The sequence below is a fragment of the Mytilus galloprovincialis genome, chromosome 2, assembly GCF_965363235.1.
Source record: "Mytilus galloprovincialis chromosome 2, xbMytGall1.hap1.1, whole genome shotgun sequence".
Lineage (NCBI taxonomy): Eukaryota > Metazoa > Mollusca > Bivalvia > Mytilida > Mytilidae > Mytilus > Mytilus galloprovincialis.
Genome location: NC_134839.1, coordinates 44,684,523 through 44,709,259, shown reverse-complemented (window position 1 = coordinate 44,709,259; position 24,737 = coordinate 44,684,523). Strand labels below are relative to the sequence as shown.

At 31.9% G+C, this 24,737-nt stretch overlaps 1 protein-coding gene across 3 annotated transcripts in view; it reads left to right on the top strand.

Moving 5' to 3' along the window:
• LOC143063655 (integrin beta-PS-like) overlaps positions 1 to 21,415 on the top strand; it is a 60,754-nt gene extending 39,339 nt beyond the window's left edge. For all 3 annotated transcript variants that reach the window (XM_076235921.1, XM_076235920.1, XM_076235922.1), the window contains 10 exons: positions 140 to 197; positions 2,582 to 2,737; positions 3,945 to 4,090; positions 4,693 to 4,850; positions 6,113 to 6,222; positions 12,866 to 12,967; positions 16,394 to 16,523; positions 19,595 to 19,702; positions 20,269 to 20,435; positions 21,047 to 21,415. In XM_076235921.1, the coding sequence (XP_076092036.1) occupies positions 140 to 197; positions 2,582 to 2,737; positions 3,945 to 4,090; positions 4,693 to 4,850; positions 6,113 to 6,222; positions 12,866 to 12,967; positions 16,394 to 16,523; positions 19,595 to 19,702; positions 20,269 to 20,435; positions 21,047 to 21,112 (1,201 nt within the window). In that variant the 3' untranslated portion in view covers positions 21,113 to 21,415. The remainder of the gene's footprint in view (positions 1 to 139; positions 198 to 2,581; positions 2,738 to 3,944; positions 4,091 to 4,692; positions 4,851 to 6,112; positions 6,223 to 12,865; positions 12,968 to 16,393; positions 16,524 to 19,594; positions 19,703 to 20,268; positions 20,436 to 21,046) is intronic.
• Positions 21,416 to 24,737: the final 3,322 nt, after the last annotated feature.

Genomic DNA, 24,737 nt, shown 5'->3' with positions numbered 1-24,737 from the left:
ATTTAAAGTTTGATTACACTAAGAGTTTGTTTTTTTGTAGATTACTTGACTATATTATTTTTAACTACTTGAGTATATATGGTATGTTGATTTGAACTAAATGATTTGTAGATTGGAATATGTACTTTTATATTTGCAGTAAAACTGGTGAATTGTCACAAACCAATATTTGTGAAGGTCTCAAAGTTGGAGATTCTGTATGTATGAATTCAATAATTATATATAAGTAGTTTCTAGTTGATAAAATAACATCTCAGATATATTGATCAAATACTAGCATAGATCAGTTAATTAAAAATTAGTTATTAATAAGATATCCAATGATATACCAAGAACTTACCAAATTTTCAGAGAAAAAGTGATAAATTGATGTTGTTCATCTTGATATTTACTGGAAGAACTCCAATGATGGACAACTGGCACCTTACAGGAAGACATTGTGGCCTTACTTAACAACACTTGCATGAATTCTCACAGTGCATCTAGCTTAATCCTGGACACTGTCTATATGTCTGTTTCTACCTTGTAGTTGACCATATTTTCCATCCTGCATTTACTAATTGCTGGTCATATTCAGCATAATTAACCATTTTTCTTTGAACATAGAATTCACATCTAGTTATGTCATGAATTTACCTGTTAGAGATAAAACTCTCATTTTATTTTATATCCTGGATACTTTATATCTTGTATATAGATGTCTAATGTTACAAAGGTTTTGTCTAACACGTATCCATTGTCCTTGATCTTATTCATTTTCTGCAATAGGTATTATCACATGATTGATTAGGCCATTCTTTAGGAGACGGTATTCTGCTTCTGATTAAAAACATTACTTTATAGAACTTTCTGGAGTTTTATTTATACATTTGTAGTCCTTTTTATACGACCGCAAAAATTGAAAATTTTTTGGTCGTATATTGGTATCACGTTGGCGTCGTCGTCGTCCGAATACTTTTAGTTTTCACACTCTGACTTTAGTAAAAGTGAATAGAAATCTATGAAATTTTAACACAAGGTTTATAACCACAAAAGGAAGGTTGGGATTGATTTTGGGAGTTTTGGTCCCAACAGTTTAGGAATTAGGGGCCAAAAAGGGCCCAAATGAGCATTTTCTTGGTTTTCGCAATATATAACTGTAGTTTAAGTAAATAGAAATCTATGAAATTTTGACACTAGGTTTATGACCACAAAAGGAAGGTTAGGATTGATTTTGGGAGTTTTGGTTCCAACAGTTTAAAAATTAGGGGCCAAAAAAGGGCCCAAATAAGCATTATTCTTGGTTTTCGCACAATAACTTTAGTATAAGGAAATATAAATCAATGAAATTTAAACACAAGGTTTATGACCACAAACGGAAGGTTGGGATTGATTTTGGGAGTTGAGGTCCCAACAGTTTAGGAATTAGGGCCAAAAAGGGGCCTGAATAAGCATTATTCTTGGTTTTCGCACCATAACTTTAGTATAAATAAATAGAAATCTATGAAATTTAAACACAAGGTTTATGACCATAAAAGGAAGGTTGGGTTTGATTTTGGGAGTTTTGGTCCCAACAGTTTAGGACTAAAGGGTCCAAAGGATCCAAAATTAAACTAAGTTTGATTTTAACAAAAATTGAATTCTTGTGCTTTTTTGATATGCTGAATCTTAAAATGTACTTAGATATTTGATTATGGGCCCAGTTTTCAAGTTGGTTCAAATCAGGATCCAAAATTATTATATTAAGTATTGTGCAATAGCAAGAAATTTTCAATTGCTCAGTATTCAGCAATAGCAAGAAATCTTCAATTGCACAGTATTGTGCAATAGCAAGAAAATTTCAATTGCACAGTATTGCACAATAGCAAGAAATCTTCAATTGCACAGTATTGTGCAATAGCAAATATTTTCAATTGCACAGTATTGCGCAATAGCAAGAAATATCTAATTGCACAATATTGTGCAATAGCAAGAAATTTTCAATTGGAGTTATCTTTCTTTGTCCAGAATAGTAGTTGAATCAACTTAAATCATTGTTTTATACAATATACAATGTATATTCACTTTTACTACCAACTGATAAATTAAAACAATCTTTACCATTCAGTGATAACAAGCACTTTATTTTACATTTTAATATTTTATGATGTATTTAAATGAGTAGTTATTGTTGCAAACTCCATTAGAAATTTGAATTGAGATCAGTTTTGGAAAAAGGGAAAGGGGGATGTGAAAAAAAAATGGGGGGGGGAGGGGGTTAAATTTTTCTCATTTCAGATTTCATACATAAAAAGAAAATTTCTTCAAACATTTTTTTGAGAGGATTAATATTCAACAGCATAGTGAATTGCTCAAAGGCAAAAAAAATATTTTAAGTTCATTAGACCACATTCATTCTGTGTCAGAAACCTATGCTGTGTCAACTATTTAATCACAATCCAAATTTAGAGCTGAATCCAGCTTGAATGTTGTGTCCATACTTGCCCAAACCGTTCAGGGTTCAACCTCTGCAGTTGTATAAAGCTGCGCCCTGCAGAGCATCTGGTTTATTTGTAATAGAATTGAGAGTTGATCTTCTATTTCTTTCCTCTTATTCATATAGGTCAGTTTTGAAGTTGAAATTGAAGTGAAAGAATGCCCAAAAGATTCTCAAGGATACAGCAAAAAATTTGATATTAAACCAGTTGGTCTGTCCGACAAATTAGAAGTGAGAATGGAACTGATCTGCAAATGTGATTGTGAATCACAGGAGAAAGCTGTGAGTATCACATACATTCTTTATAACTTGTATTAGAACATTATTTTTCCATAATGGAGGTAAAGTCAAAATAGGGGAAAAAAACTCTAACATTCATTAATAACGTGATAAAACAGGATAAGCTGTAAGAATGGCAATACTGATTATAAAATTTTGCACGGCCACCCTATAAACTAAGATTTCATATTCCTTTAAGTAACCATTACTATAAGCCATTTTAATTTTTTTCTACATTACAATTACTGAAAGTGGATAAACTTGTGATAATGACCCTATTAAATTTTACTTATTTACTGAAATTTAAATTTGAGATAACATTTGTATTGGTTTATATTTTGTTCACAGCTTAAAATCTATGAACCACTTGTTCTACTATTATTACACTTAATTCTCTCACCTGATTAAAAAAGCTATGATATATGAGACGATGCATATGCTTTTCAGTGTTGACTGCATTAATTGATTGTATAAGGCATTCTTTATATTAACATGATTAAGGAAGGTAAAAGAGCTAAACAATCCATATTTTGAAAACAGATTGCTTATATTCTTTTCCTTTTTCTGGAATATGCCTGTTGTCCCCAACATTCATGGTTCGATTAATTCAAATGGATTCTTTAACCTTGCCCTCATCTTCATTGTTAATTATTCAATGTTAAGGATGCACAATTAGTTATAGGTTGGTTATATTTAATGATAATCTATTGAATACATTGTAATGTTTACCAGTCAACTGATTCAGGGTCACCTAACCTTGCCTTCATTTGAATATTTCATGAATAAAAATGTTTTAATTATTTTCCCAGTCACAGAAGAGTAGAAAGGCAACTATATTTGGTCTATAAATAAAGTCATTGTAGGGTGTACAGATTTTTCTTCAAGTAATTACTTGACATTTACAGTAGAATTTTTTAACAAAGTTATTGGTGGCCTTTGGCTGTTTTCTGCTCTTTGATCGATTGTTGTCTCTCTGACACATTCCCCATTTCCATTCTCAATTTTATTATATACTGTTATAACAAACAAAAAATCTATACTTGTGTGTTTTATATAGTTATCTTTAAAGCACTGTGAAGCTTTAGACTACTTATATAACATTTTTAGCTTTATTATAATTAAAAATTATTTTGGACAATTTCATTGTGATCAAAATATTTTCTGAGTCTACTTATGTCATAATAAATCATTCTATCTTTAATTGGTACAGAGGGACAATAGACAGAGTAAAAACTGTAATAATCATGGGACCTTTGTTTGTGGAACATGTGCTTGTGATGACAAATATTATGGGAAAACATGTGATTGTTATACTGGGAATATCACTCAGACGGCTCTTGAAGAACAGTGCAAAGAGTAAGTCCTAAAATACTGTAAATTCACACATTATTATGTGTATTTATTATATTGAATTTAAAAAAATTGACAAAAATAGGGATATCTAATATTTTGCTATCAGTAAAATCTGCATAAAGATATATGACTCAGTTATCAGAAGGGCAGAGAAATGCATGGTATATATTCTAGAAAACAGCAATCACAACACAGTCAGCGTAAGCTGAACTCTTTAAAATTTTATGGAAATAATAATTATAATGGAAAAAAAGTCAAAGTGTACATATAGAAAACATGACTCTTATTCTTTAAATTTTTCTCAAATTTTTATTAAGGAAATTTCAATAACTGTCACAATAACTATGGTAATGCTTATATTTGTACCAGGTAATGGTATGGAGCCAAATAGATAAACTTTTCTTACATGAATGCAACAAACTGACTTCAATTCTGAAGGCTATATAGATATTTTCTAGGTTAATATACCTACATGGCAAGATAAAATTGTAGTCTGGGTTATACAGGATTATATACAATTGATATAAAAATATTACAGAATCAAATTATCTGGAGGTATTATTTCTTTTGCATTTTAATTAGATGTCAATAATTTTGTCTTGCAGACCTGGTAAAGAGCTGATATGTTCTGGACGAGGAGAATGTGTGTGTGGAAACTGTGAATGCAAACCAAGACGAGGGAACAGTGAGGAGAGATACAGTGGAAAATGGTGTCAGTGTGATGATTATAGTTGTCCTTTCTATGATAATGCATTGTGTGGAGGTCAGTAGACTAATTATATAAAATGATTATGTAATCAAATTATTGAAATTATTACCAGCAATGACTTTATCACATGTTAATCACAACAATGAGTTTCAGCGCAAACCCTTATCGCACCTCTGAGTCCTACGTATATATCCTAACTATAATAAAATTTTATCTCTGGTTTATAAAGATGGGTAGACACTTTCATTTTAACAGTTGAAATGGAAGGCAATTTATTTTTTGTTCATAATAAATAATACCCATACAGAAAATTAAATTTTTGATGCATATAAAAGTAACCTGCTTTCTTTGATGACTTGGAGCTTGGAAAAGTGGAATAGTTAATCTCACTTTCATTTAATAACAAAGTGAAATTTCCTTTTGATATGATATTTTAATGCCAAAATTAGAGTTTTGACCCCAATTTCACTGTCCACTGAACACAGAAATTGATAATGCAAGAAGGGCACAGTGTTCTAGAATTCCCATGTCCTGTCATCTGTGGCAAGTTGATTTAGGTAACGGGAAAGTGGAAATTCAAACCTTTGTTGTCCTTAGGCAAGTAAAATTAAATTACAGAAACTTCCTATTCATGCAGATCAAACGGTTGATGAAACAGTTGTATTCTTTTATTTCAAACAAAGTCTCAAAGCAAGATCCTTGTTGTTGGTGTAAATCATGCAGGGCTATGAAAGTCTAGGGTAAAGAAAGGTGAGCACATGTTTTGTGATCACAGTCTTAAACATGGTTGCTAGCTTAACAAGGGAAATCAGCAATTTCAAGCATCCATCTGATCTAGAGGCAAACAACTAATAACTGGAATGCAAACAGTTTAAAGATTTAATATTTATATCTAAAATTGTTGATATTCTGTTTGTAATGTTGACACTTTTTTGTGCCAATTCATTTGAATTACAAGCATGTATGTTATGTCACAAATAGATATTTGTCAAACTAAAGTTAATAAATTTCAAAATCAAACACTAGCACAAGTTTGTATTAGACAAACTAATTAATTTCAAAGGAAATAACAAGTTCATAATTGAAATTTAACTACATGTATAAACATGTGATAAAAGGAATAAAAGTTATGAAAACATTTTTAGAATAGTATAAAATTAAGTTAAAGTTCATTAAACTTGTTGGAAAGTGAATTTTTGATACCAACTTTCCTGTGGAAAGTTAAATGTATAAAAATCATAGAACACTGCCCTGGCATTCGTGTAATATTGACACATTCTTGTTGTTTAAGAATGAATATGACTTGTATATTGCAGGTCCTGACCATGGAACATGTAGATGTGGAAACTGTTCCTGTACATCTAATTTTACAGGGGAAAACTGTGGCTGTTCTACCAGAAATGATTCATGTATTTCTTCTGATGGGGTAAGGCTAATACGGTTTCTTTTTAGCTCACCTGGCCCAAAGGGCCAAGTGAGCTTTTCTCAGCACTTGGCGTCCGGCGTCCGTCGTCCGTCGTCTGTCGTCCGTCGTCCGTCGTCGTCTGGCGTCGTTAACTTTTACAAAAATCTTCTCCTCTGAAACTACTGGGCCAAATTTAACCAAACTTGGCCACAATCATCATTGGGGTATCTAGTTTAAAAAATGTGTCTGGTGACCCGGTCAACCAACCAAGATGGCCGCCATGGCTTAAAATAGAACATAGGGGTAAAATGCAGTTTTTGGCTTATAACTCAAAAACCAAAGCATTTAGAGCAAATCTGACATGGGGTAAAATTGTTCATCAGGTCAAGATCTATCTGCCCTGAAATTTTCAGATGAATCGGACAACCCGTTGTTGGGTTGCTGCCCCTCAATTGGTAATTTTAAGGAAATTTTACTGTTTTTGGTTATTATCTTGAATATTATTATAGATAGAGATAAACTGTAAACAGCAATAATGTTCAGCAAAGTAAGATTTACAAATAAGTCAACCTGACCCAAATGGTCAGTTGACCCCTTTAGGAGTTATTGCCCTTTATAGTCAATTTTTAACCATTTTTCGTAAATCTTAGTTATCTTTTAGAAAAATCTTCTCCTCTGAAACTACTGGGCCAAATTAAACCAAACTTGGCCACAATCATCATTGGGGTATCTAGTTTAAAAAATGTGTCCGGTGACCCGGCCAACTAACCAAGATGGCCACCACGGCTAAAAATAGAACATAGGGGTAAAATGCAGTTTTTGGCTTATAACTCAAAAACTAAAGCATTTAGAGCAAATCTGACATGGGGGTAAAATTGTTTATAGGGTCAAGATCTATCTGCCCTGAAATTTTCAGATGAATCGGACAACCTGATGTTGGGTTGCTGCCCCTGAATTGGTAATTTTAAGGAAATTTTGCTGTTCTTGGTTATTATCTTGAACATTATTATAGATAGAGATAAACTGTAAACAGCAATAATGTTAAGCAAAGTAAGATTAACAAATAAGTCAACATGACCGAAATGGTCAGTTGACCCCTTTAGGAGTTATTGCCCTTTATAGTCAATTTTTAACCATTTTTCGTAAATCTTAGTAATCTTTTACAAAAATCTTCTCCTCTGAAACTACTGGGCCAAATTAATCCAAACTTGGCCACAATCATCTTTTGGGTTAGTAGTTTGAAATATGTGTCCGGTGACCCGGCCATCAAACCAAGATGGCCGCCATGGCTAAAAATAGAACATGGGGTAAAATGCAGTTTTTGGCTTATAACTCAAAACCCAAAGCATTTAGAACAAATATGACAGGGGTAAAATTGTTTATCAGTTCAAGATCTATCTGCCCTTAAATTTTCAGATGAATCGGACAACCCGTTGTTGGGTTGCTGGCCCTGAATTAGTAATTTTAAGGAAATTTTTCTTTTTTTGGTTATTATCATGAATATCATTATAGACAGAGATAAACTGTAAACAGCAATAATGTTCACCAAAGTAAGATTTAAAAATAAGTCAACATGACTGAAATGGTCAGTTGACCCCTTTAGGAGTTATTGCCCTTTATAGTCAATTTTTAACCATTTTTCGTAAATCTTAGTAATCTTTTACAAAAATCTTCTCCTCTGAAACTACTGGGCCAAATTAATCCAAACTTGGTCACAATCATCTTTTGGGTTAGTAGTTTGAAAAATGTGTCCGGTGACCCGGCCATCCAACCAAGATGGCCGCCATGGCTAAAAATAGAACATGGGGTAAAATGCAGTTTTTGGCTTATTACTCAAAACCCAAAGCATTTAGAGCAAATCTGACATGGGGTAAAATGTTTATCAAGTCAACATTTATCTGCTCTGAAATTTTTAGATGAATCGGACAACCCGTTGTTGGGTTGCTGACCCTGAATTGTTAGTTTTAAGGAAATTTTGCTGTTTTTGGTCATTATCTTGAATATTATTATTGATAGAGATAAACTGTAAACAACAATAATGTTCAGCAAAGTAAGATTTACAAATTAGTCAACATGACCGAAATGGTCAATTGACCCCCTTAGGAGTTATTGTTCTTTATAGTCAATTTTTAACAATTTTCATAAAATTTGTAAATTTTTACTAACATTTTCCACTGAAACTAATGGGCCAAGTTCATTATAGATAGAGATAATTTTAAGCAGCAAGAATGTTCAGTAAAGTAAGATGTACAAACACATCACCATCACCAAAACACAATTTTGTCATGAATCCATCTGCTTCCTTTAATATTCACAAAGACCAAGGTGAGCGACACAGGCTCTTTAGAGCCTCTAGTTAAATGAGTATTTACTAGAAGGACAGTTCATGGACATATTTATCTGTAGAACTGTATTTGTCTTAAATTGCTGTGATTGATTTTTAATCAGGATTACAATGTACTATTATTTATTGCCCGACACTTAAAATCACAACAGTACATCCCAATGATTTTTATTAGTTAAATTAGTTAAGCAATATGTCAACGGTATTTTGAGTACTTAAAAAATACAAAGGGGTTTAACTTGTTTGCAGGTTTCTTTTTACTGTTACCACATGAATTTATCAGGATTTGAGAAGACACTGATTAGTGTTATTTTCACCAATTTAAGTCAAACCAAATCATGCAAATGTAAAATTAACATAGTGTAGAAGATAAATTTCAATTTGTTGGTTAATGGCATTTAAATAAAATTGAGAATGGAAATGGGGAATGGGCCAAAGAGAGAACAACCCGACTATAGAGCAGACAACAGCAGAAGGTCACCAACAGGTCTTCAATGCAACGAGAAATTCTCGCACCCGGAGGCGTCCTTCAGCTGGCCCCTAAACAAATATATACTGGTTCAGTGATAATGAACACCATACTAAACTCCAAATTGTACACAAGAAACTAAAAGTTAAAATAATACAAGACTAACAAAGGCCAGAGGCTCCTGACTTGGGACAGGCGCAAAAATGCTGCGGGGTTAAACATGTTTGATTATACTAGTACATGTGGAAGACTTCAAAGGAGTAGGGCATTAAGGCCCGGTTTTGGACCAATTATATGAAATGATTGACAACTATTTCAAATTCACACATAATGTTTGGAAATGCATAAGGTGAAAAAAAATAAATTAAAAACATAAAGTATGTTATCTGATGATGTCACAAATGCGTCATTATGTATACCGTTTTCATGAAAACGATGAAAAATACAGAATTTATTCAATTTTCCATGGTTCTTTCCATTGTGGAAACATTCTGCGCAGCCAAGAAACAACAAAATAATTTTAAAGAATCTTAACTATTGGCATAATCCCACCAAATATAAAGTTGTTTCTTGGGTGCGCACATACTTTGCCAATCTAAAATATACTTAAAATTTGATGAAAAATAAGGAAAATCAGGATATTTGACAAAACTTTCATGTTTGGTCATGATTTGTTGCCATGGTATCTCGTTAAATGTGGCATTTGTTTATATTTTCTGAATACCTTATACCTTAGTTTTGTCAGGGCAAATTCAAGTACAAATGTATATGTATGATAACATTAAAATTTCAGTAATATTTGGGCCAAATAAGGGCCTTAATGCCCCTACTCCTTTGTCCTGAGATTAAATTATGATTATGTAAAGATGTACATGTAGATATTTTTAGCTCACCTGGCCTAAAAGGCCAAATGAGCTTTTCTCATCACTTGGCGTCCGGCGTCCGTCGTCGTCGTTAACTTTTACAAAAATCTTCTCCTCTGAAACTACTGGGCCAAATTAAACCAAATTTGGCCACAATCATCATTGGGTATCTAGTTTAAAAAATGTGTCCAGTGACCCGGCCAACCATCCAAGATGGCAGCCATGGCTAAAAATAGAACATAGGGGTAAAATGCAGTTTTTGGCTTATAACTCAAAAACCAAAGCATTTAGAGCAAATCTGACATGGGGTAGAATTGTTAAACAGGTGAAGATCTATCTGCCCTGAAATTTTCAGATGAATCGGATAACCCGTTGTTGGGTTGCTGCCCCTGAATCAGTAATTTAAAGGAAATTTTGCTGTTTTTGGTTATTATCTTGAATACTATTATAGATAGAGATAAACTGTAAACAGCAATAATGTTCAGCAAAGTAAGATTTACAAATAAGTCAACATGACTGAAATGGTCAGTTGACCCCTTTAGGAGTTATTGCCCTTTATAGTCAATTTTTAACCATTTTTCGTAAATCTTAGTAATATTTTACAAAAATCTTCTCCTCTGAAGCTACTGGGCCAAATTAATCCAAACTAGGCCACAATCATCTTTTGGGTTAGTAGTTTGAAAAATGTGTCCGGTGACCGGGCCATCAAACCAAGATGGCCGCATGGCTAAAAAAAGAACATGGGGTAAAATGCAGTTTTTGGCTTATAACTCAAAACCCAAAGCATTTAGAGCAAATCTGACATGGGGGTAAAATTGTTTGTCAATTCAAGATCTATCTGCTCTGAAATTTTCAGATGAATCGGACAACCCGTTGTTGGGTTGCTGACCCTGAATTAGTAATTTTAAGGAAATTTTGCTCTTTTTGGTTATTATCTTGAATATTATTATTGATAGAGATAAACTATAAACAGCAATAATGTTTAGCAAAGTAAGATTTACAAATAAGTCAACATGACTGGAATGGTCAGTTGTCCCCTTTAGGAGTTATTGCCCTTTATAGTCAATTTTTAACCATTTTTCGTAAATCTTAGTAATCTTTTACAAAAATCTTCTCCTCTGAAACTACTTGGCCAAATTAATCCAAACTTGGCCACAATCATCTTTTGGGTTAGTAGTTTGAAAAATGTGTCCGGTGACCCGGCCATCCAACCAAGATGGCCGCCATGGCTAAAAATAGAACATGGGGTAAAATGCAGTTTTTGGCTTATAACTCAAAACCCAAAGCATTTAGAGCAAATCTGACAGGGGTAAAATTGTTTATCAGGTCAACATTTATCTGCTCTGAAATTTTTAGAAGAATCTGACAACACTTTGTTGGGTTGCTGACCCTGAATTGTTAGTTTTAAGGAAATTTTGCTGTTTTTGGTCATTATCTTGAATATTATTATTGATAGAGATAAACTGTAAACAACAATAATGTTCAGCAAAGTAAGATTTACAAATAAGTCAACATGACCGAAATGGTCAATTGACCCCCTTAGGAGTTATTGTTCTTTATAGTCAATTTTTAACAATTTTCATAAAATTTGTAAATTTTTACTAACATTTTCCACTGAAACTAATGGGCCAAGTTCATTATAGATAGAGATAATTTTAAGCAGCAAGAATGTTCAGTAAAGTAAGATGTACAAACACATCACCATCACCAAAACACAATTTTGTCATGAATCCATCTGCTTCCTTTAATATTCACATAGACCAAGGTGAGCGACACAGGCTCTTTAGAGCCTCTAGTTTTGTTTTGCCTTTGCTATCTAGAGACAAATTTAAGGACTTTTATCTTGTGGACAGATTCGTCTCTACTTGATACCCCAGGTGTTTGGGGCATGGCCATTTTTTCTTTCTTTTTTCGCAATGTGGACATTAGATTTTTCCTTAATTTTTCTAATTTTCACTAATTTTTCACATAAGGAAGTTAGCTGCTCATTTTCAAAATAAAAAGCTTTACATAAAACTAGAATAAAATTAGTAGGGGATTAATTAAGAAATAAAAAAAAAAATATATAGAGGTCAATGTGCTTGTTTGAGATATTAGCCATTGAAATATTGGCGGGAAAATGTTCTCTCTTGATTTTTCATAGCTTTATCATTAACAAGTTAAAGTTCTCAAAAACTATTAGAAAATAAATAAGGTTTTATAAGACTTTTACAAATGGCTTATAATTATACATGCAAAAGATTTATAAAAAGAAAAATGGGACTCAATGGGCAAAATTTTTTAAGGCATTTGAATGGATAAAACCAGAGGATTCTGAAAATCTGACAAAAATTCCAAAACATGACAAGCGACATCCTTAACTGATGTGTTCATACTCTTTTACAATAACAGTGGTTTCTACATAGAATAGACATGCAGCACATTTAAACTACTGCAATTGTAAATTATAGAAGGAGGAGCATGAACATATTAAATAACTAAAGATAATTTGAAACGTTCTAGTAATTTTTATTTAAAAAAAAAACAAATTGAAACACCAAAATAAAAAAAAGAGGGTTCAATGCCCCAATTTATAATAAACCAGTTGACTTCTTGCTTAACAATTCATATTGTTATTTTAAAAGTTGACATATTGTGTTTTGTAATGAGAAATTAATTAAGACCATGCAAAAATCTTCATCTATACATTTAACTAGTGATTTTTTGTGAGTAAAATTCATTTTACTTCATTAATCATGTAAGAATGATTACAAAATTGTAAGTCAAAATACATCTTTAGAAACCCTTTATTTATGATATCATGAAGGGTCATGCCTTGGGCAGTACTGCTAAACATTCATTGTATTAATTACCCAGACGATAAACATAGTCCGACCACATGAGTACATGGTCTTGAACACATGACTATTGAAGGATAGAAAAAAAAACCTGTTATACTTTAATTTTTATGATTTATATTTTGTAATCAGCATGTGTCATTTATTACAGAAAACTTTATGTGGTGGTCCAGAAAGAGGTAAATGTGAATGCAATAGATGTATGTGTACAGAAAAATCAAAATACCAAGGCACCACGTGTGAGGATTGTAAGGTATATATTATTCCTCCTGTGAACAAAATTAGGGGGGATACATCAATCTCTGTATGTCTGGCTGACTCATAACATTAAATCCCTTGTAGGATATTACTAAAAGTACTACTGAAGCCAACCAGAAAGTATTTTGTAAGAAATTTTGAACAGTCAAAAGTCTCAACTTAGTTTAAATATACATTGTGAATGTTTTACATCCAAATATACAAGGCTGTGTCCAGCTTATTACTTATAATGTCTTAATTAAACTATGAAGTAGAACTGAAGTTGGGGTTATGCTTCAGATTTTTTCAAAGGCAAAGATAGTGTTTTTTCTAGCACTGAATAAGGGCATGGTATTTTTTTTTACAAAAAGAGCACTTTGTGCATCGACTATACCAAATATAATATATATATATATATATATATATAAACGCCTAAAAAGTGTACATAACAACACCAATAACATAAAAAGGAACTATAAATGTAATTATTTATAAATATTTCGGATAACAGATATCCTTCGTCAGTCAGATTCTGATGTTAAATGAATCATCTTTAAGTCTTCTTAGATTAAACTTTTGCTAAATCTTGAAATTTATACAATAAAAAAGGCAAACCGAACATCAGTTAAGACACTTGCACCATTCTAAAAATTTGTTGAACATGACATAGGTTATATGACTAATTACATCAGAGAGTTCAAATATATGCTTTTAATAAAAATAATAATGTGCGATATGAACTAGCACAATTCTAAAGCTTTAACGGTGGCGATAATTATGATGTTACAAGAAAGATTGCGTCAATAAGAATTCCAAATAAACAGCATTGAACGGTCTAAATTTCTAAATATTTCAGATTTGACAACGGTAGTGTAGTTACATTAGAGTCTGCGATGTTTAAAACAAACGGCCGTTAAAATATAATAATAAATTTTGACTAAAGTAAACTAGTTGAACGTGGCTTGGTACTTATACATCCCTCAAAAAATTAAGCAATTTAAATTGTTATATACAACAGATTTATTTTAGAGATGAGTAAGGTAAAGTAATAGAAACGGAGACTGTAATAATAAGTAATATAACCCAGATGTGAAGCACTGCGAGGTGTCGAACTACATCTTTTCATTTATCCCATTTGGTGCCAAAGTTGTTAATTTTCTTATCCAAAATCTTTCCCGAGTAAGTCTATCCTCCCTAGACCAAGCAGAGTTGTGGTCAATGATAGTAATGGTCAGTCGATTGAGATCTGCCTTAGTGTGGCCAGGGGATCTCAAATGTCGACTAAGAGGGAGGTCTGGCTTGCATTGGTAGTCGCTACGATGACCGTTCATTCGTTTGTGAAACGGCTGTTCTGACTCGCCAACATACTGTTTACCACATTTACACTGTAGGAGATACACAACATTTGTAGTCTTGCAATTAACATTGCAAAATCTGGTGTATTCTGTACCAGTGGAGTGACTGTTAAAAGTCTGGGTATTCAGTATTTGTTTGCAAGTCAGACATCGTTTGTTTCCAGAACCCTTACAAGAGCCCACTGACGAAGAGCCTGCTTGAGAGGATAACTCAGCTCTTACCAGCAAGTCTTTAAGGCTTTTGGGCCTACGGAAAGCCAGTACAGGTGGCTCGGGAAAGATCTTGGATAGTTTAGGATGTGTTTCGATATCTTTCCAACTTTCGCGGATAAGGTGAGATAAGTTGTCAAATTTTGGATGGTAAGTCAACACAAAAGGCACCCTCCTGTTGACCTTTTTGACTTTATATTGTAAAAGTTCATCTCGGCTGATGTTGCTAGCACGAGAAAAACCTTTATCAATATCTTTCCCTTTGTAGCCCCGATGTTTTAGGTGACCGAAAAGTTCTTGACTACCAATGCAAGCCAGACCTCCCTCTTAGTCGACATTTGAGATCCCCTGGCCACACTAAGGCAGATCTCAATCGACTGACCATTACTATCATTGACCACAACTCTGCTTGGTCTAGGGAGGATAGACTTACTCGGGAAAGATTTTTGATAAGAAAATTAACAACTTTGGCACCAAATGGGATAAATGAAAAGATGTAGTTCGACACCTCGCAGTGCTTCACATCTGGGTTATATTACTTATTATTACAGTCTCCGTTTCTATTTCTTTACCTTACTCATCTCTAAAATAAATCTGATGTATATAACAATTTAAATTGCTTAATTTTTTGAGGGATGTATAAGTACCAAGCCACGTTCAACTAGTTTACTTTAGTCAAAATTTATTATTATATTTTAACGGCCGTTTGTTTTAAACTTTGCAGACTCTAATGTAACTACACTACCGTTGTCAAATCTGAAATATTTAGAAATTTAGACCGTTCAATGCTGTTTATTTGGAATTCTTATTGACGCAATCTTTCTTTTAACATCATAATTATCGACACCGTTAAAGCTTTAGAATTGTGCTAGTTCATATCGCACATTATTATTTTTATTTAAAGCATATATTTGAACTCTCTGATGTAATTAGTCATATAACCTATGTCATGTTCAACAAATTTTTAGAATGGTGCAAGCGTCTTAACTGATGTTCGGTTTGCCTTTTTATTGTATAAATTTCAAGATTTAGCAAAAGTTTAATCTAAGAAGACTTAAAGATGATTCATTTAACATCAGAATCTGACTGACGAAGGATATCTGTTATCCGAAATATTTATAAATAATTACATTTATAGTTCCTTTTTATATTATTGGTGTTGTTATGTACAGTATTTAGGCGTTTATATAATTTATTTTATTGTGTACATGTATCGTTAATTGTAACGATCCAGCGCCCTCGTGGGAGAAATCGTTGACTATTATTCAGACGTTTTATATATATATATACATATATATATGAAATAGAAACTTACACATATTCAGGGCTGAGAATCAGAGGGAGCATAGTCAGTTACAAAATTATCAGACCAGGAAATAAATTTGAACTTGAAATTGAAAAGAGGGACTGAATGACTGCAAACTGACGGAAGGACTGTCCAACATACTGATGGACGCACAACAGACAGTCAGTCAGACAGACCCAAAGTCGTTTTGGACATCATCAGTAGGGAACTAATATAGCTGACTTTTATAGTTCAGAGTTATGGTCATTGAACATCACTCAAATAGTCAGTTTTCCACACTTTTTTTCTGTCATGCTTCAAGATTTGGTTTTTGGTTTAATCATGACAAGTTACAGACTAAGTTCAATTTTTTTTAGGTCTGATAATTTTGTGCAGAGTTATGGTCCTTGAACTTAGAAAATTCACTTAAATAATCAATTTTCCACACTTTTTTTGTCATGCTTGATGAAAATGACTTCATATTTGTTATATAGTATACACAATGACAAGTTCAGGATCAAGTAAATATTTTGTTCCAGGGGAGGGGACTATGTATTGCCATGTTACACTTTCAGAATGCTTGTTTTTCCAGGACTGTAAAATGGTTTGTCGACAGAACAAAGCATGTGTACAGTGTTTGATCCATCATACTGGTGAATTTAAGGATAGCTGTGAAGAAAATTGTAGGGATCGTAACATTATAAAGAAACCTTCTTTACCAGGTATATATTATTTTCCTACATTTATACATGTACATGTATGCATGTATAGGAGTAACCACTGTGTGTCAAATCAAGGATAGATGTGACACATATATTTGTGTTGACTAGACCGTGTAAAAAAGGGAATCTTTGGTATGCAGTTGCCAAGTGTTGGAGGTATCATTGGCATTATGATAAATTCATGATTATTTAATGTAAAGCAGAGGACCTCATCAGAGACCTTCAGACCTCATTTCTTTCAGTGAGGTTCATGATTTATAGTGATGAGCATTTGTAAATATTTGTGTAGGAAGTTGATTTTATTTGTATCTGTACTTGTGTGTTTAATTATTATGAAGAACAAAAAATGGAGATTGAATACACAATCTTAAAGTGTATATTGAAAAAAGGCACGATGTTCAAAGTATCTAGTTTATGCAAATCTCATACGTATTTCATGCATTCCAAATTTATGACGACATACTGGACCTCGTATGTGTCAAATCTAGGATGAGTTGGATACTTTGGTCTAATCCCTTCATCTTTGACACAAGGTCTGACTGTATTGCTATTTTAATTCAACTTTTGCATTTTACTGTCAAAATTATATATAGGAGAGAGACATCTCTGTGTCAAAAGTTTAATTCATTTGTTCTCCTTACTTGTAGTAATGTTAGTTATTGCCACAGAAGCCCGTTTGTTTGTCATTGAAATGATTTAGACATTTTTGTCTAACCTTCCTAATTTTATGGATCAGCGATCAAGGTTAAATTTTGTGGTCAAGTTTGTATCTCAGATACTTCATACCATAGATCAGTTTTATTTGGTGTATGGAATGATTGCATGATGTACATGTTATCAGGCAAGGTTCATCCAACCTTTACCTCATTATCATGTGGTTAATTACTCCCTGTTAAGTTTTTGTAGTTATGTCTGTTTCTCAGATACTACAGGTTTACAATATGTGGTGTATGATATGGTTGTAAGGTGCATAAGTCAATCTTCCAGGGTTCATATGACATTGACTTCATTTACTTCAATCAATGATAATGTTAAGTTTATATTATACTTGTAGTAAACCCTGCATATGAAAGAATTTTAACATGAATTTAATCATAATAAGTGAGCAGGTGAGACATATCAGTGTCTGTAGTCGTTTGTTGTTAGGTTTTAGTTTATTATAACTTTCCATGTACTGAGACTATTCAGTGTTTTCCCTAGGCTATTCATGCATTGCGGTACCGCTATACATAAAATTTCGGCCGCCATGCGTTTATCATACCAGCTATGCATCCCGCTATGTGTGAAATTTTTATTATCTTATAATATGAAGTGACAAGTGATAAAACTCTACAGGTGTTTCAAACTCACTGGACTGATAATTGATCATAATTAGATGCACACTCTGATTTTACAACCACGTTGATTAGATAGAACAACATTCAAGACTTCGATTGCATAATAGAAATCGGGAGTTCAAATTGTTTTAATGATAAATATTATAGCCTGATACAGCTTCCAAATATCCTTCCGTGAAAAATAAAAAGTAAACCTTTTTCAGTATAAATTTAACGTTTTGAAATCATAAGTCTGACATCGAAATATTTATATCAAACGCAGTTGGTGTTGTAACCTGTAGAGAATACGGATCATTGGGTTGAAACATTATGTAACTTTGACCTCTGTAGCAGAGTTCAAAAAATTTATGGGTCACTGAATATTCACAATTCAGATCGTCTTATTTTGATGTCAAAAATTATTTTATTTTTCAAACTGATCTTTCAAACTAGTTTTAATCCAGAAGAAAGTAAAAACATTGCTTGACTGTACCTTAAGTTGAATATCTATATCCAAATTAAATTAATTAAAGCTGTAATCCATGATCACAAATTGAAGGCTTTGTTTACAATAGTTAAAAACCATGTGCTTTGTGGCGGGAAAATTCGGGAAACCCCCTTTTTTAATAATATTACAAATATATAAAGTTAACCAGTCTGAAAATACATGGATAAATGGATTTTAATTCTGAAAAACTCATGTGTTTTTTTAATTATTTTATTATTTCCATCATAATCAGAAACAAGCTACATCTATATAAGGTATTTCAAACATATATTTTTGGCTTTTATATAAGAACATTCCAGACTATTAATAAGTATGTACCTGTAGTAAAAACAAACCTGGTAGAGCCTAAAAAAATTCCACAGGGCCCTTGAAAAAACTTTTGGCTGGCCTTGGGAGAAAATGTTAAGTATTGTTCCTGACTGTATTGCAGATTTATGTGAAGTTTTTAAACTGACATGTACAATTCATTTCACTAGTGTAATAAAAATAATTCTACAAAACAATGCTGCGCTCCGCGTTGCAAATTCACCTTAGACCCACCATGCATCAAGAATTTTCTAGGGAAGACACTGCTATTGTCCAGAATTTTTTTCAGATATTGCTTTGAGTTTTTCGCGTCTACAATCACAGACAAAAGTTTAATCAACTGTTAGAAATTCACAAGTATACATTTCACAAATTTCAGCTGAAAACAGAACTTTTGTAAATGGCTGTTAGTTTTTGTATATCCAGTTGTTACAAATCTTAAAGAGTAGAATATAGAAAGTAAATTCATGGGACTTTCATTTCTATATTTCTGCAAAGTATTGTTTGAGTGTGATAAGTTTAGATAATTGGGTTTTCTACACATTGATATGGTAAAATATCAGCCGTGAGACACATTGTGTTGAGCAGCTGTTATTTTACTATATCTATATGAAGAAAACCTGATTATCTGTTTACCGTTCTATTACTGGTCTTTTTCCCTCTCCCTAAGACAGTTTTACGCTTGACGAAAGGAAGCCTGATAACGTGTCCCCTTGCATTGTGATGTCACTGATAACTTCTCCTCTCACATTGTGACGACGCTGATAATGCCTGGTCTCATCTTGAAGTCTTGATACGAGAATTACTGAGCGACAGAACAGGGTGATAAAGGCGTAGGGAAGGACAATAATGTAATGTTATTAGTTTTCTAGTTTTACATACCAAAAAGTAAGCAAAATATAAGTGTAATATTTCACATGCATGCATTCTCTTGTTTTCAGAGGGTTTCAACACCTGTGAGTTTAAGGATGAAGACGATTGTATATTTTATTTCACATATGACTACGATGGTAATAATGAATTGAAGATCATTGCACAGGAAACTAAAGGTCAGTTGTCTTAAAATATTAGAAAATATATAGTGTGTCCATCAGAAAGCACTGTAGTAATTCTTTTATGCTATAATGTGACTGGAGGGCAGAAATAAATGAACTAAGGTTTAGAAGGAAAAGAAGATGGGCACACATTTATTAACATATTTCTTCAAGACTGAAGTTTGAAATTCTTATAAGATAAAAGGGAATATATCTTATTTGCAAATAAGGATAAAAATTCAATTAGAGTGTGGTGAGAGTACATTGACACATCCAACAGTACTACATCAAATTATATACTTTGAACTATACAGTCAACAGTACCATGTCAAATTTACACTGATCTATGCACAGACAACAATACTATATTACATAATGTACTTTAACAATACACAGTCATCAGTACAATATCACATAATGTACATTGATCTATACACAGTCATCAGTACTAAGTCATATAATGCACACTGAACTATACACAGTCATTGTTGAACACATAGTTTCTTGGAAACTTTTTAAAAACTTATATATGAAGCCAACAATTGAAATTAAGAAAACAATATTGTGTACATATTTTACAGAATGTCCAACCAAAGTGAATGTTTTAGCCATAGTTTTGGGTGTGGTGATTGGCATTGTTCTAGTTGGTCTTGCACTTCTACTCATATGGAAATTGGTCACTACAATCAATGACAGGAGAGAATTGGCTCGATTTGAAAAGGAGACTAAAGATGCCAAATGGGACACCGTAAGTTGGATACATATTTTAATTGGTTAAGATGTCGAAAACTATATTGTAACCAATCTTTCAAGTATTCAAATGCTTGTTGGGTTACTTATAGATTGCCAAATTATTTCTGGAATACTTTCATGTTAATTCATTGAAGAATTTAAATAGGTCAAACTACCTTATCTTACTGAAATTAGAAATATAAAAAATATGAAAAATATAATAAAACATTTGTCTGACAAAAAAATTTGCAAAGTGTAAAACCTAACAACTCACACTCTAAGAAACAGCTTTTAAGTCAGTACATGTACATAAAAGATTGGGTTTCATAGTAATTTAGCATTTTGGAATATGTTAATACATATATTTCATCCAAATCTTTTTAAAAAAAGACAAAAATTATCCAGCAAGGCCATACCAGCTTTTGTCTTTACTTAAATTGACTTCTGTTGCCTTTACATTTAAAAAAATCTTCTCCTTTGAAGCATCTTGGTATAATGTTCTAGACTTGACCTGATTGTTACAAAGGAGTAGTAGTTTAAAATTGTATTGTAGGACTTGAACCATTAATAAACATTGTCACAGATAAAAATATAGAAAATAGGGGTAATATATTATTTTATTTACAGGGTGAGAATCCAGTATATAAACCAGCTACATCAGAATATAAAAATCCAACATATGCTGGAAAGTAGAGAAAAAGACTATGCAGACATGAAATAGACAGGATGAATACACTATTTTTCACTTGTTTGTAAGGTTGAAAGTTATGTGAGAATTGATGCCATACTGAGTTGTGTAAGCAGTTTCTGTGATTGTAATTTTCATTCAGTTGTAACAGCTAGACATAAGTTCTAGAATACATTTTGGAACTTTTGTTCATTCAAAGATGATTTTTTTAAAACACTGTAAATTCAGAAATTGATGCATGCATTTATTAGTATTGTGAACCTGACAACTGGGGAAAATTGGAAATCTTATATATGTGATAGCAAAAATCTTTATTAAGAAAAATCATATGATCACAGCTGAAATTATAATTGCAAGTTTTTATAATTGCGAAACTGGTACTGCTTGCCATAGTTTCTGAAGTTACAATACTGCTAAGTGAGCAGATTTTTTTTTTATATATGTATGCAATGCTTTAAGCTTATTATGTTAATATTATCAGCATTATGTATTTATATATATGATATACATGATATAGGTATCTATATAATAACATTTTGATGCAAAGTTATGGAACTGAACATGTTAAGCCGAATAGAATTAATAACTTAGAAGACATTTTATAAATTTATACATTGATAGATTTGTGGGAAGCCATTTTAAATACTACCATCAATATCATAACAGGAGCAAAATATAAGAGCATACAAAAGTAGATGTTTTTTGTTTTAAAAAGTTCAACAATCATGACAATATTTTACAAAATATCAATATAATATAATAAACAAAATAACACTGAAAATTCCCTTAAGGATGTTCGCTACTCTGTCTAGAAATAACAAGCGTTTTAAAAGAATGTTATAAATTGAAAGTATATGTCTAGAAATAACAAGCGTTTTAAAAGAATGTTATAAATTGAAAGTATATGAATAAAGAAAAAAGCAGAAAAAAATGGCTTTTTCGAGATATAAGCCGTTGAAAATTCGGCGGGTAATAATTCTCTCTAGATTTTTCTTTCACTCAACATTGGCACCTTTTTTGTTTAAAAAACTATGAAAAAATAACAAGGATTTCATAAGATTTTGAAATATGGCTTTTTAAATAATATGCAATAAAAATATGAAAAGAAAAGTAGGGGTTAGTGGGCCAATTTTTTTAATGATAATACATTGATAAAATCAGAGGATTCCGAAAATCTGGCAACAATTCAAAAAGTAGAGGAGCAAACATCCTTAATCACACTTATGGACTATTTTGGTGATTCACATGAAGATTTTATATATTAAAATTTTGAAAATTGTTATATAATAATTATTAACTAATGCTTTGAAATATGAAATGTTTCCAAATTATTTTTTTGTTTCTTATCCAGGTAAAACCTATAAAACTTGTTAAGGTTGTCTGATAAAAATAATGTGTGTTAGATATGTATAAAGTTTTACCACAACAGTGCTGTGTTCAGTAATGTTGAATTATTTTTAAACAAAGTGAACAAAGTTTCTAGTAAAATATTTTTAACTGTAAATCCTTTACTATGATAAGTAATCCAATTGTATATTTATATGTTTTATATATATCTAGTCTTCCAGTATGTAGATGTAGTATTTATATTCTGCTGAGTTATATAAGATTATAGGAATATTATTTTTTGATTTTTTATGCCCCATTTATGGGCATTATGTTTTCTGGTCTGTGCGTCCGTTCGTCCGTCTGTTCGTTCGTCCGTTCGTCCGTCTGTCCCGCTTCAGGTTAAAGTTTTTGGTCGAGGTAGTTTTTGATGAAGTTGGAGTCTAATCAACTTGAAACTTAGTATATATGTTCTGTACGATATGATCTTTCTAATTTTAATTCCAAATTAGAGTTTTGACCCCAATTTTACGGTTCACTGAACATAGAAAATGATAGTGCAAATTTCAGGTTAAAGTTTTTGGCTTCAGGTTAAAGTTTTTGGTCAAGGTAGTTTTTGATGAAGTTGAAGTCCAATCAACTTGAAACTTAGTATACATGTGCCCTATGATATGATCTTTCTAATTTAAATGCCAAATTAGAGTTTTGACCCCAATTTTACGGTTCACTGAACATAGAAAATGATAGTGCAAATTTCAGGTTAAAGTTTTTGGCTTCAGGTTAAAGTTTTTGGTCAAGGTAGTTTTTGATGAAGTTGAAGTCCAATCAACTTGAAACTTAGTATACATGTGCCCTATGATATGATCTTTCTAATTTAAATGCCAAATTAGAGTTTTGACCCCAATTTTACGGTTCACTGAACATAGAAAATGATAGTGCAAATTTCAGGTTAAAGTGTTTGGTCAAGGTAGTTTTTGATAAAGTAGAAGTCCAATCAACTTGAAACTTAGTATACATGTTCCCTTTGATAAGATCATTCTAATTTTAATGCCAAATTAGAGAATTTATTCCAATTTCACAGTCCTTTAAACATAGAAAATGATAGTGCGAGTGGGGCATCCGTGTACTGTGGACACATTCTTGTTTATCACAATTTTATAACCCTCTAAAATTTTCTCAATCAAGAGTAGTGCAATGTCAGATATAGTGTATATCTTACAATATGGTAATTTATTTGCAACATATTATACTTATATAACATGATAATTTCATCCTATATTCTACTTTTGAATCTCTTCTTTAATTTGCTGAAATAAAAGTAAAATATGTACTGATGAATCCAGCTTCTATCTTAAATGAAATAATTTTTATGTACCCATATTTCAATCATATATATGCAAGTTTTTTTTACATAACAAATCAAGAGGTCTTCAAGCATCTTAATTTATTTAAACCTAAAGATTCTATAATCAGTGTAAGATGAACAAGTTAAAAAGTGGATAAAAGATCAGCGAACAGTCCTTATTTAATTTGCTTCATTCTGGAGTCAAGAGTCTTTTTAAAATACCTTATATTCATATTTAGTTTTCCTGTATTATCTAAAAATAAGGTAAAACATTGTCAAAATTTAAATTTACATAACAAATTACTTAGTTAATGAGCTGCTTTTTACAGACACCTATGGAACAAGTTGTTAGCAAAAATAAAATATCAATTGACCAATTATACTCTTAATTCAGTTGTGAATATGTACTAAATTGGATAGTCAAGGGAAAGTATGAAATTAAGTGCTGGGGTAAAAAACAAGATTGGAAGTTGTTTTAATTGAAGTTAAGTAATATTTTATAAATATTAATGTTCTTTTTACTTGTCGCACAGTTAGTGCCTTTGAACCTTAGCAGGAAAGTGTCATAGTTTTATTTGTGCCATTATATATGGATGTTGTGTATAAGCGTTAGACAATTAATGCACTTATTATGCTTTACATTTTTTGTTTCTACTAATATTTCAATCTCCATTTCCACACCAAAATAGAAATGGCATAAACAAGTTGTTTCTTTTCATCATTATTTTGAATTCCTACTATTCAAAGTATTTATTTATTTAAATTGAAAAGTTTAATTCTGCAGTGTTGTGAGATTTGCAAAAAGGAAATGTAAAATGTTCTTTTTGTCAATTGAATTGATGATAATTGGTTATTTTTCTGAAACATTGCTTAATTGTGTCACATATATTAACACTTGTCAGTACAATATCCAGAAAATTATATACCCATAATATAAACATCATGTATGGTTCCTTGAA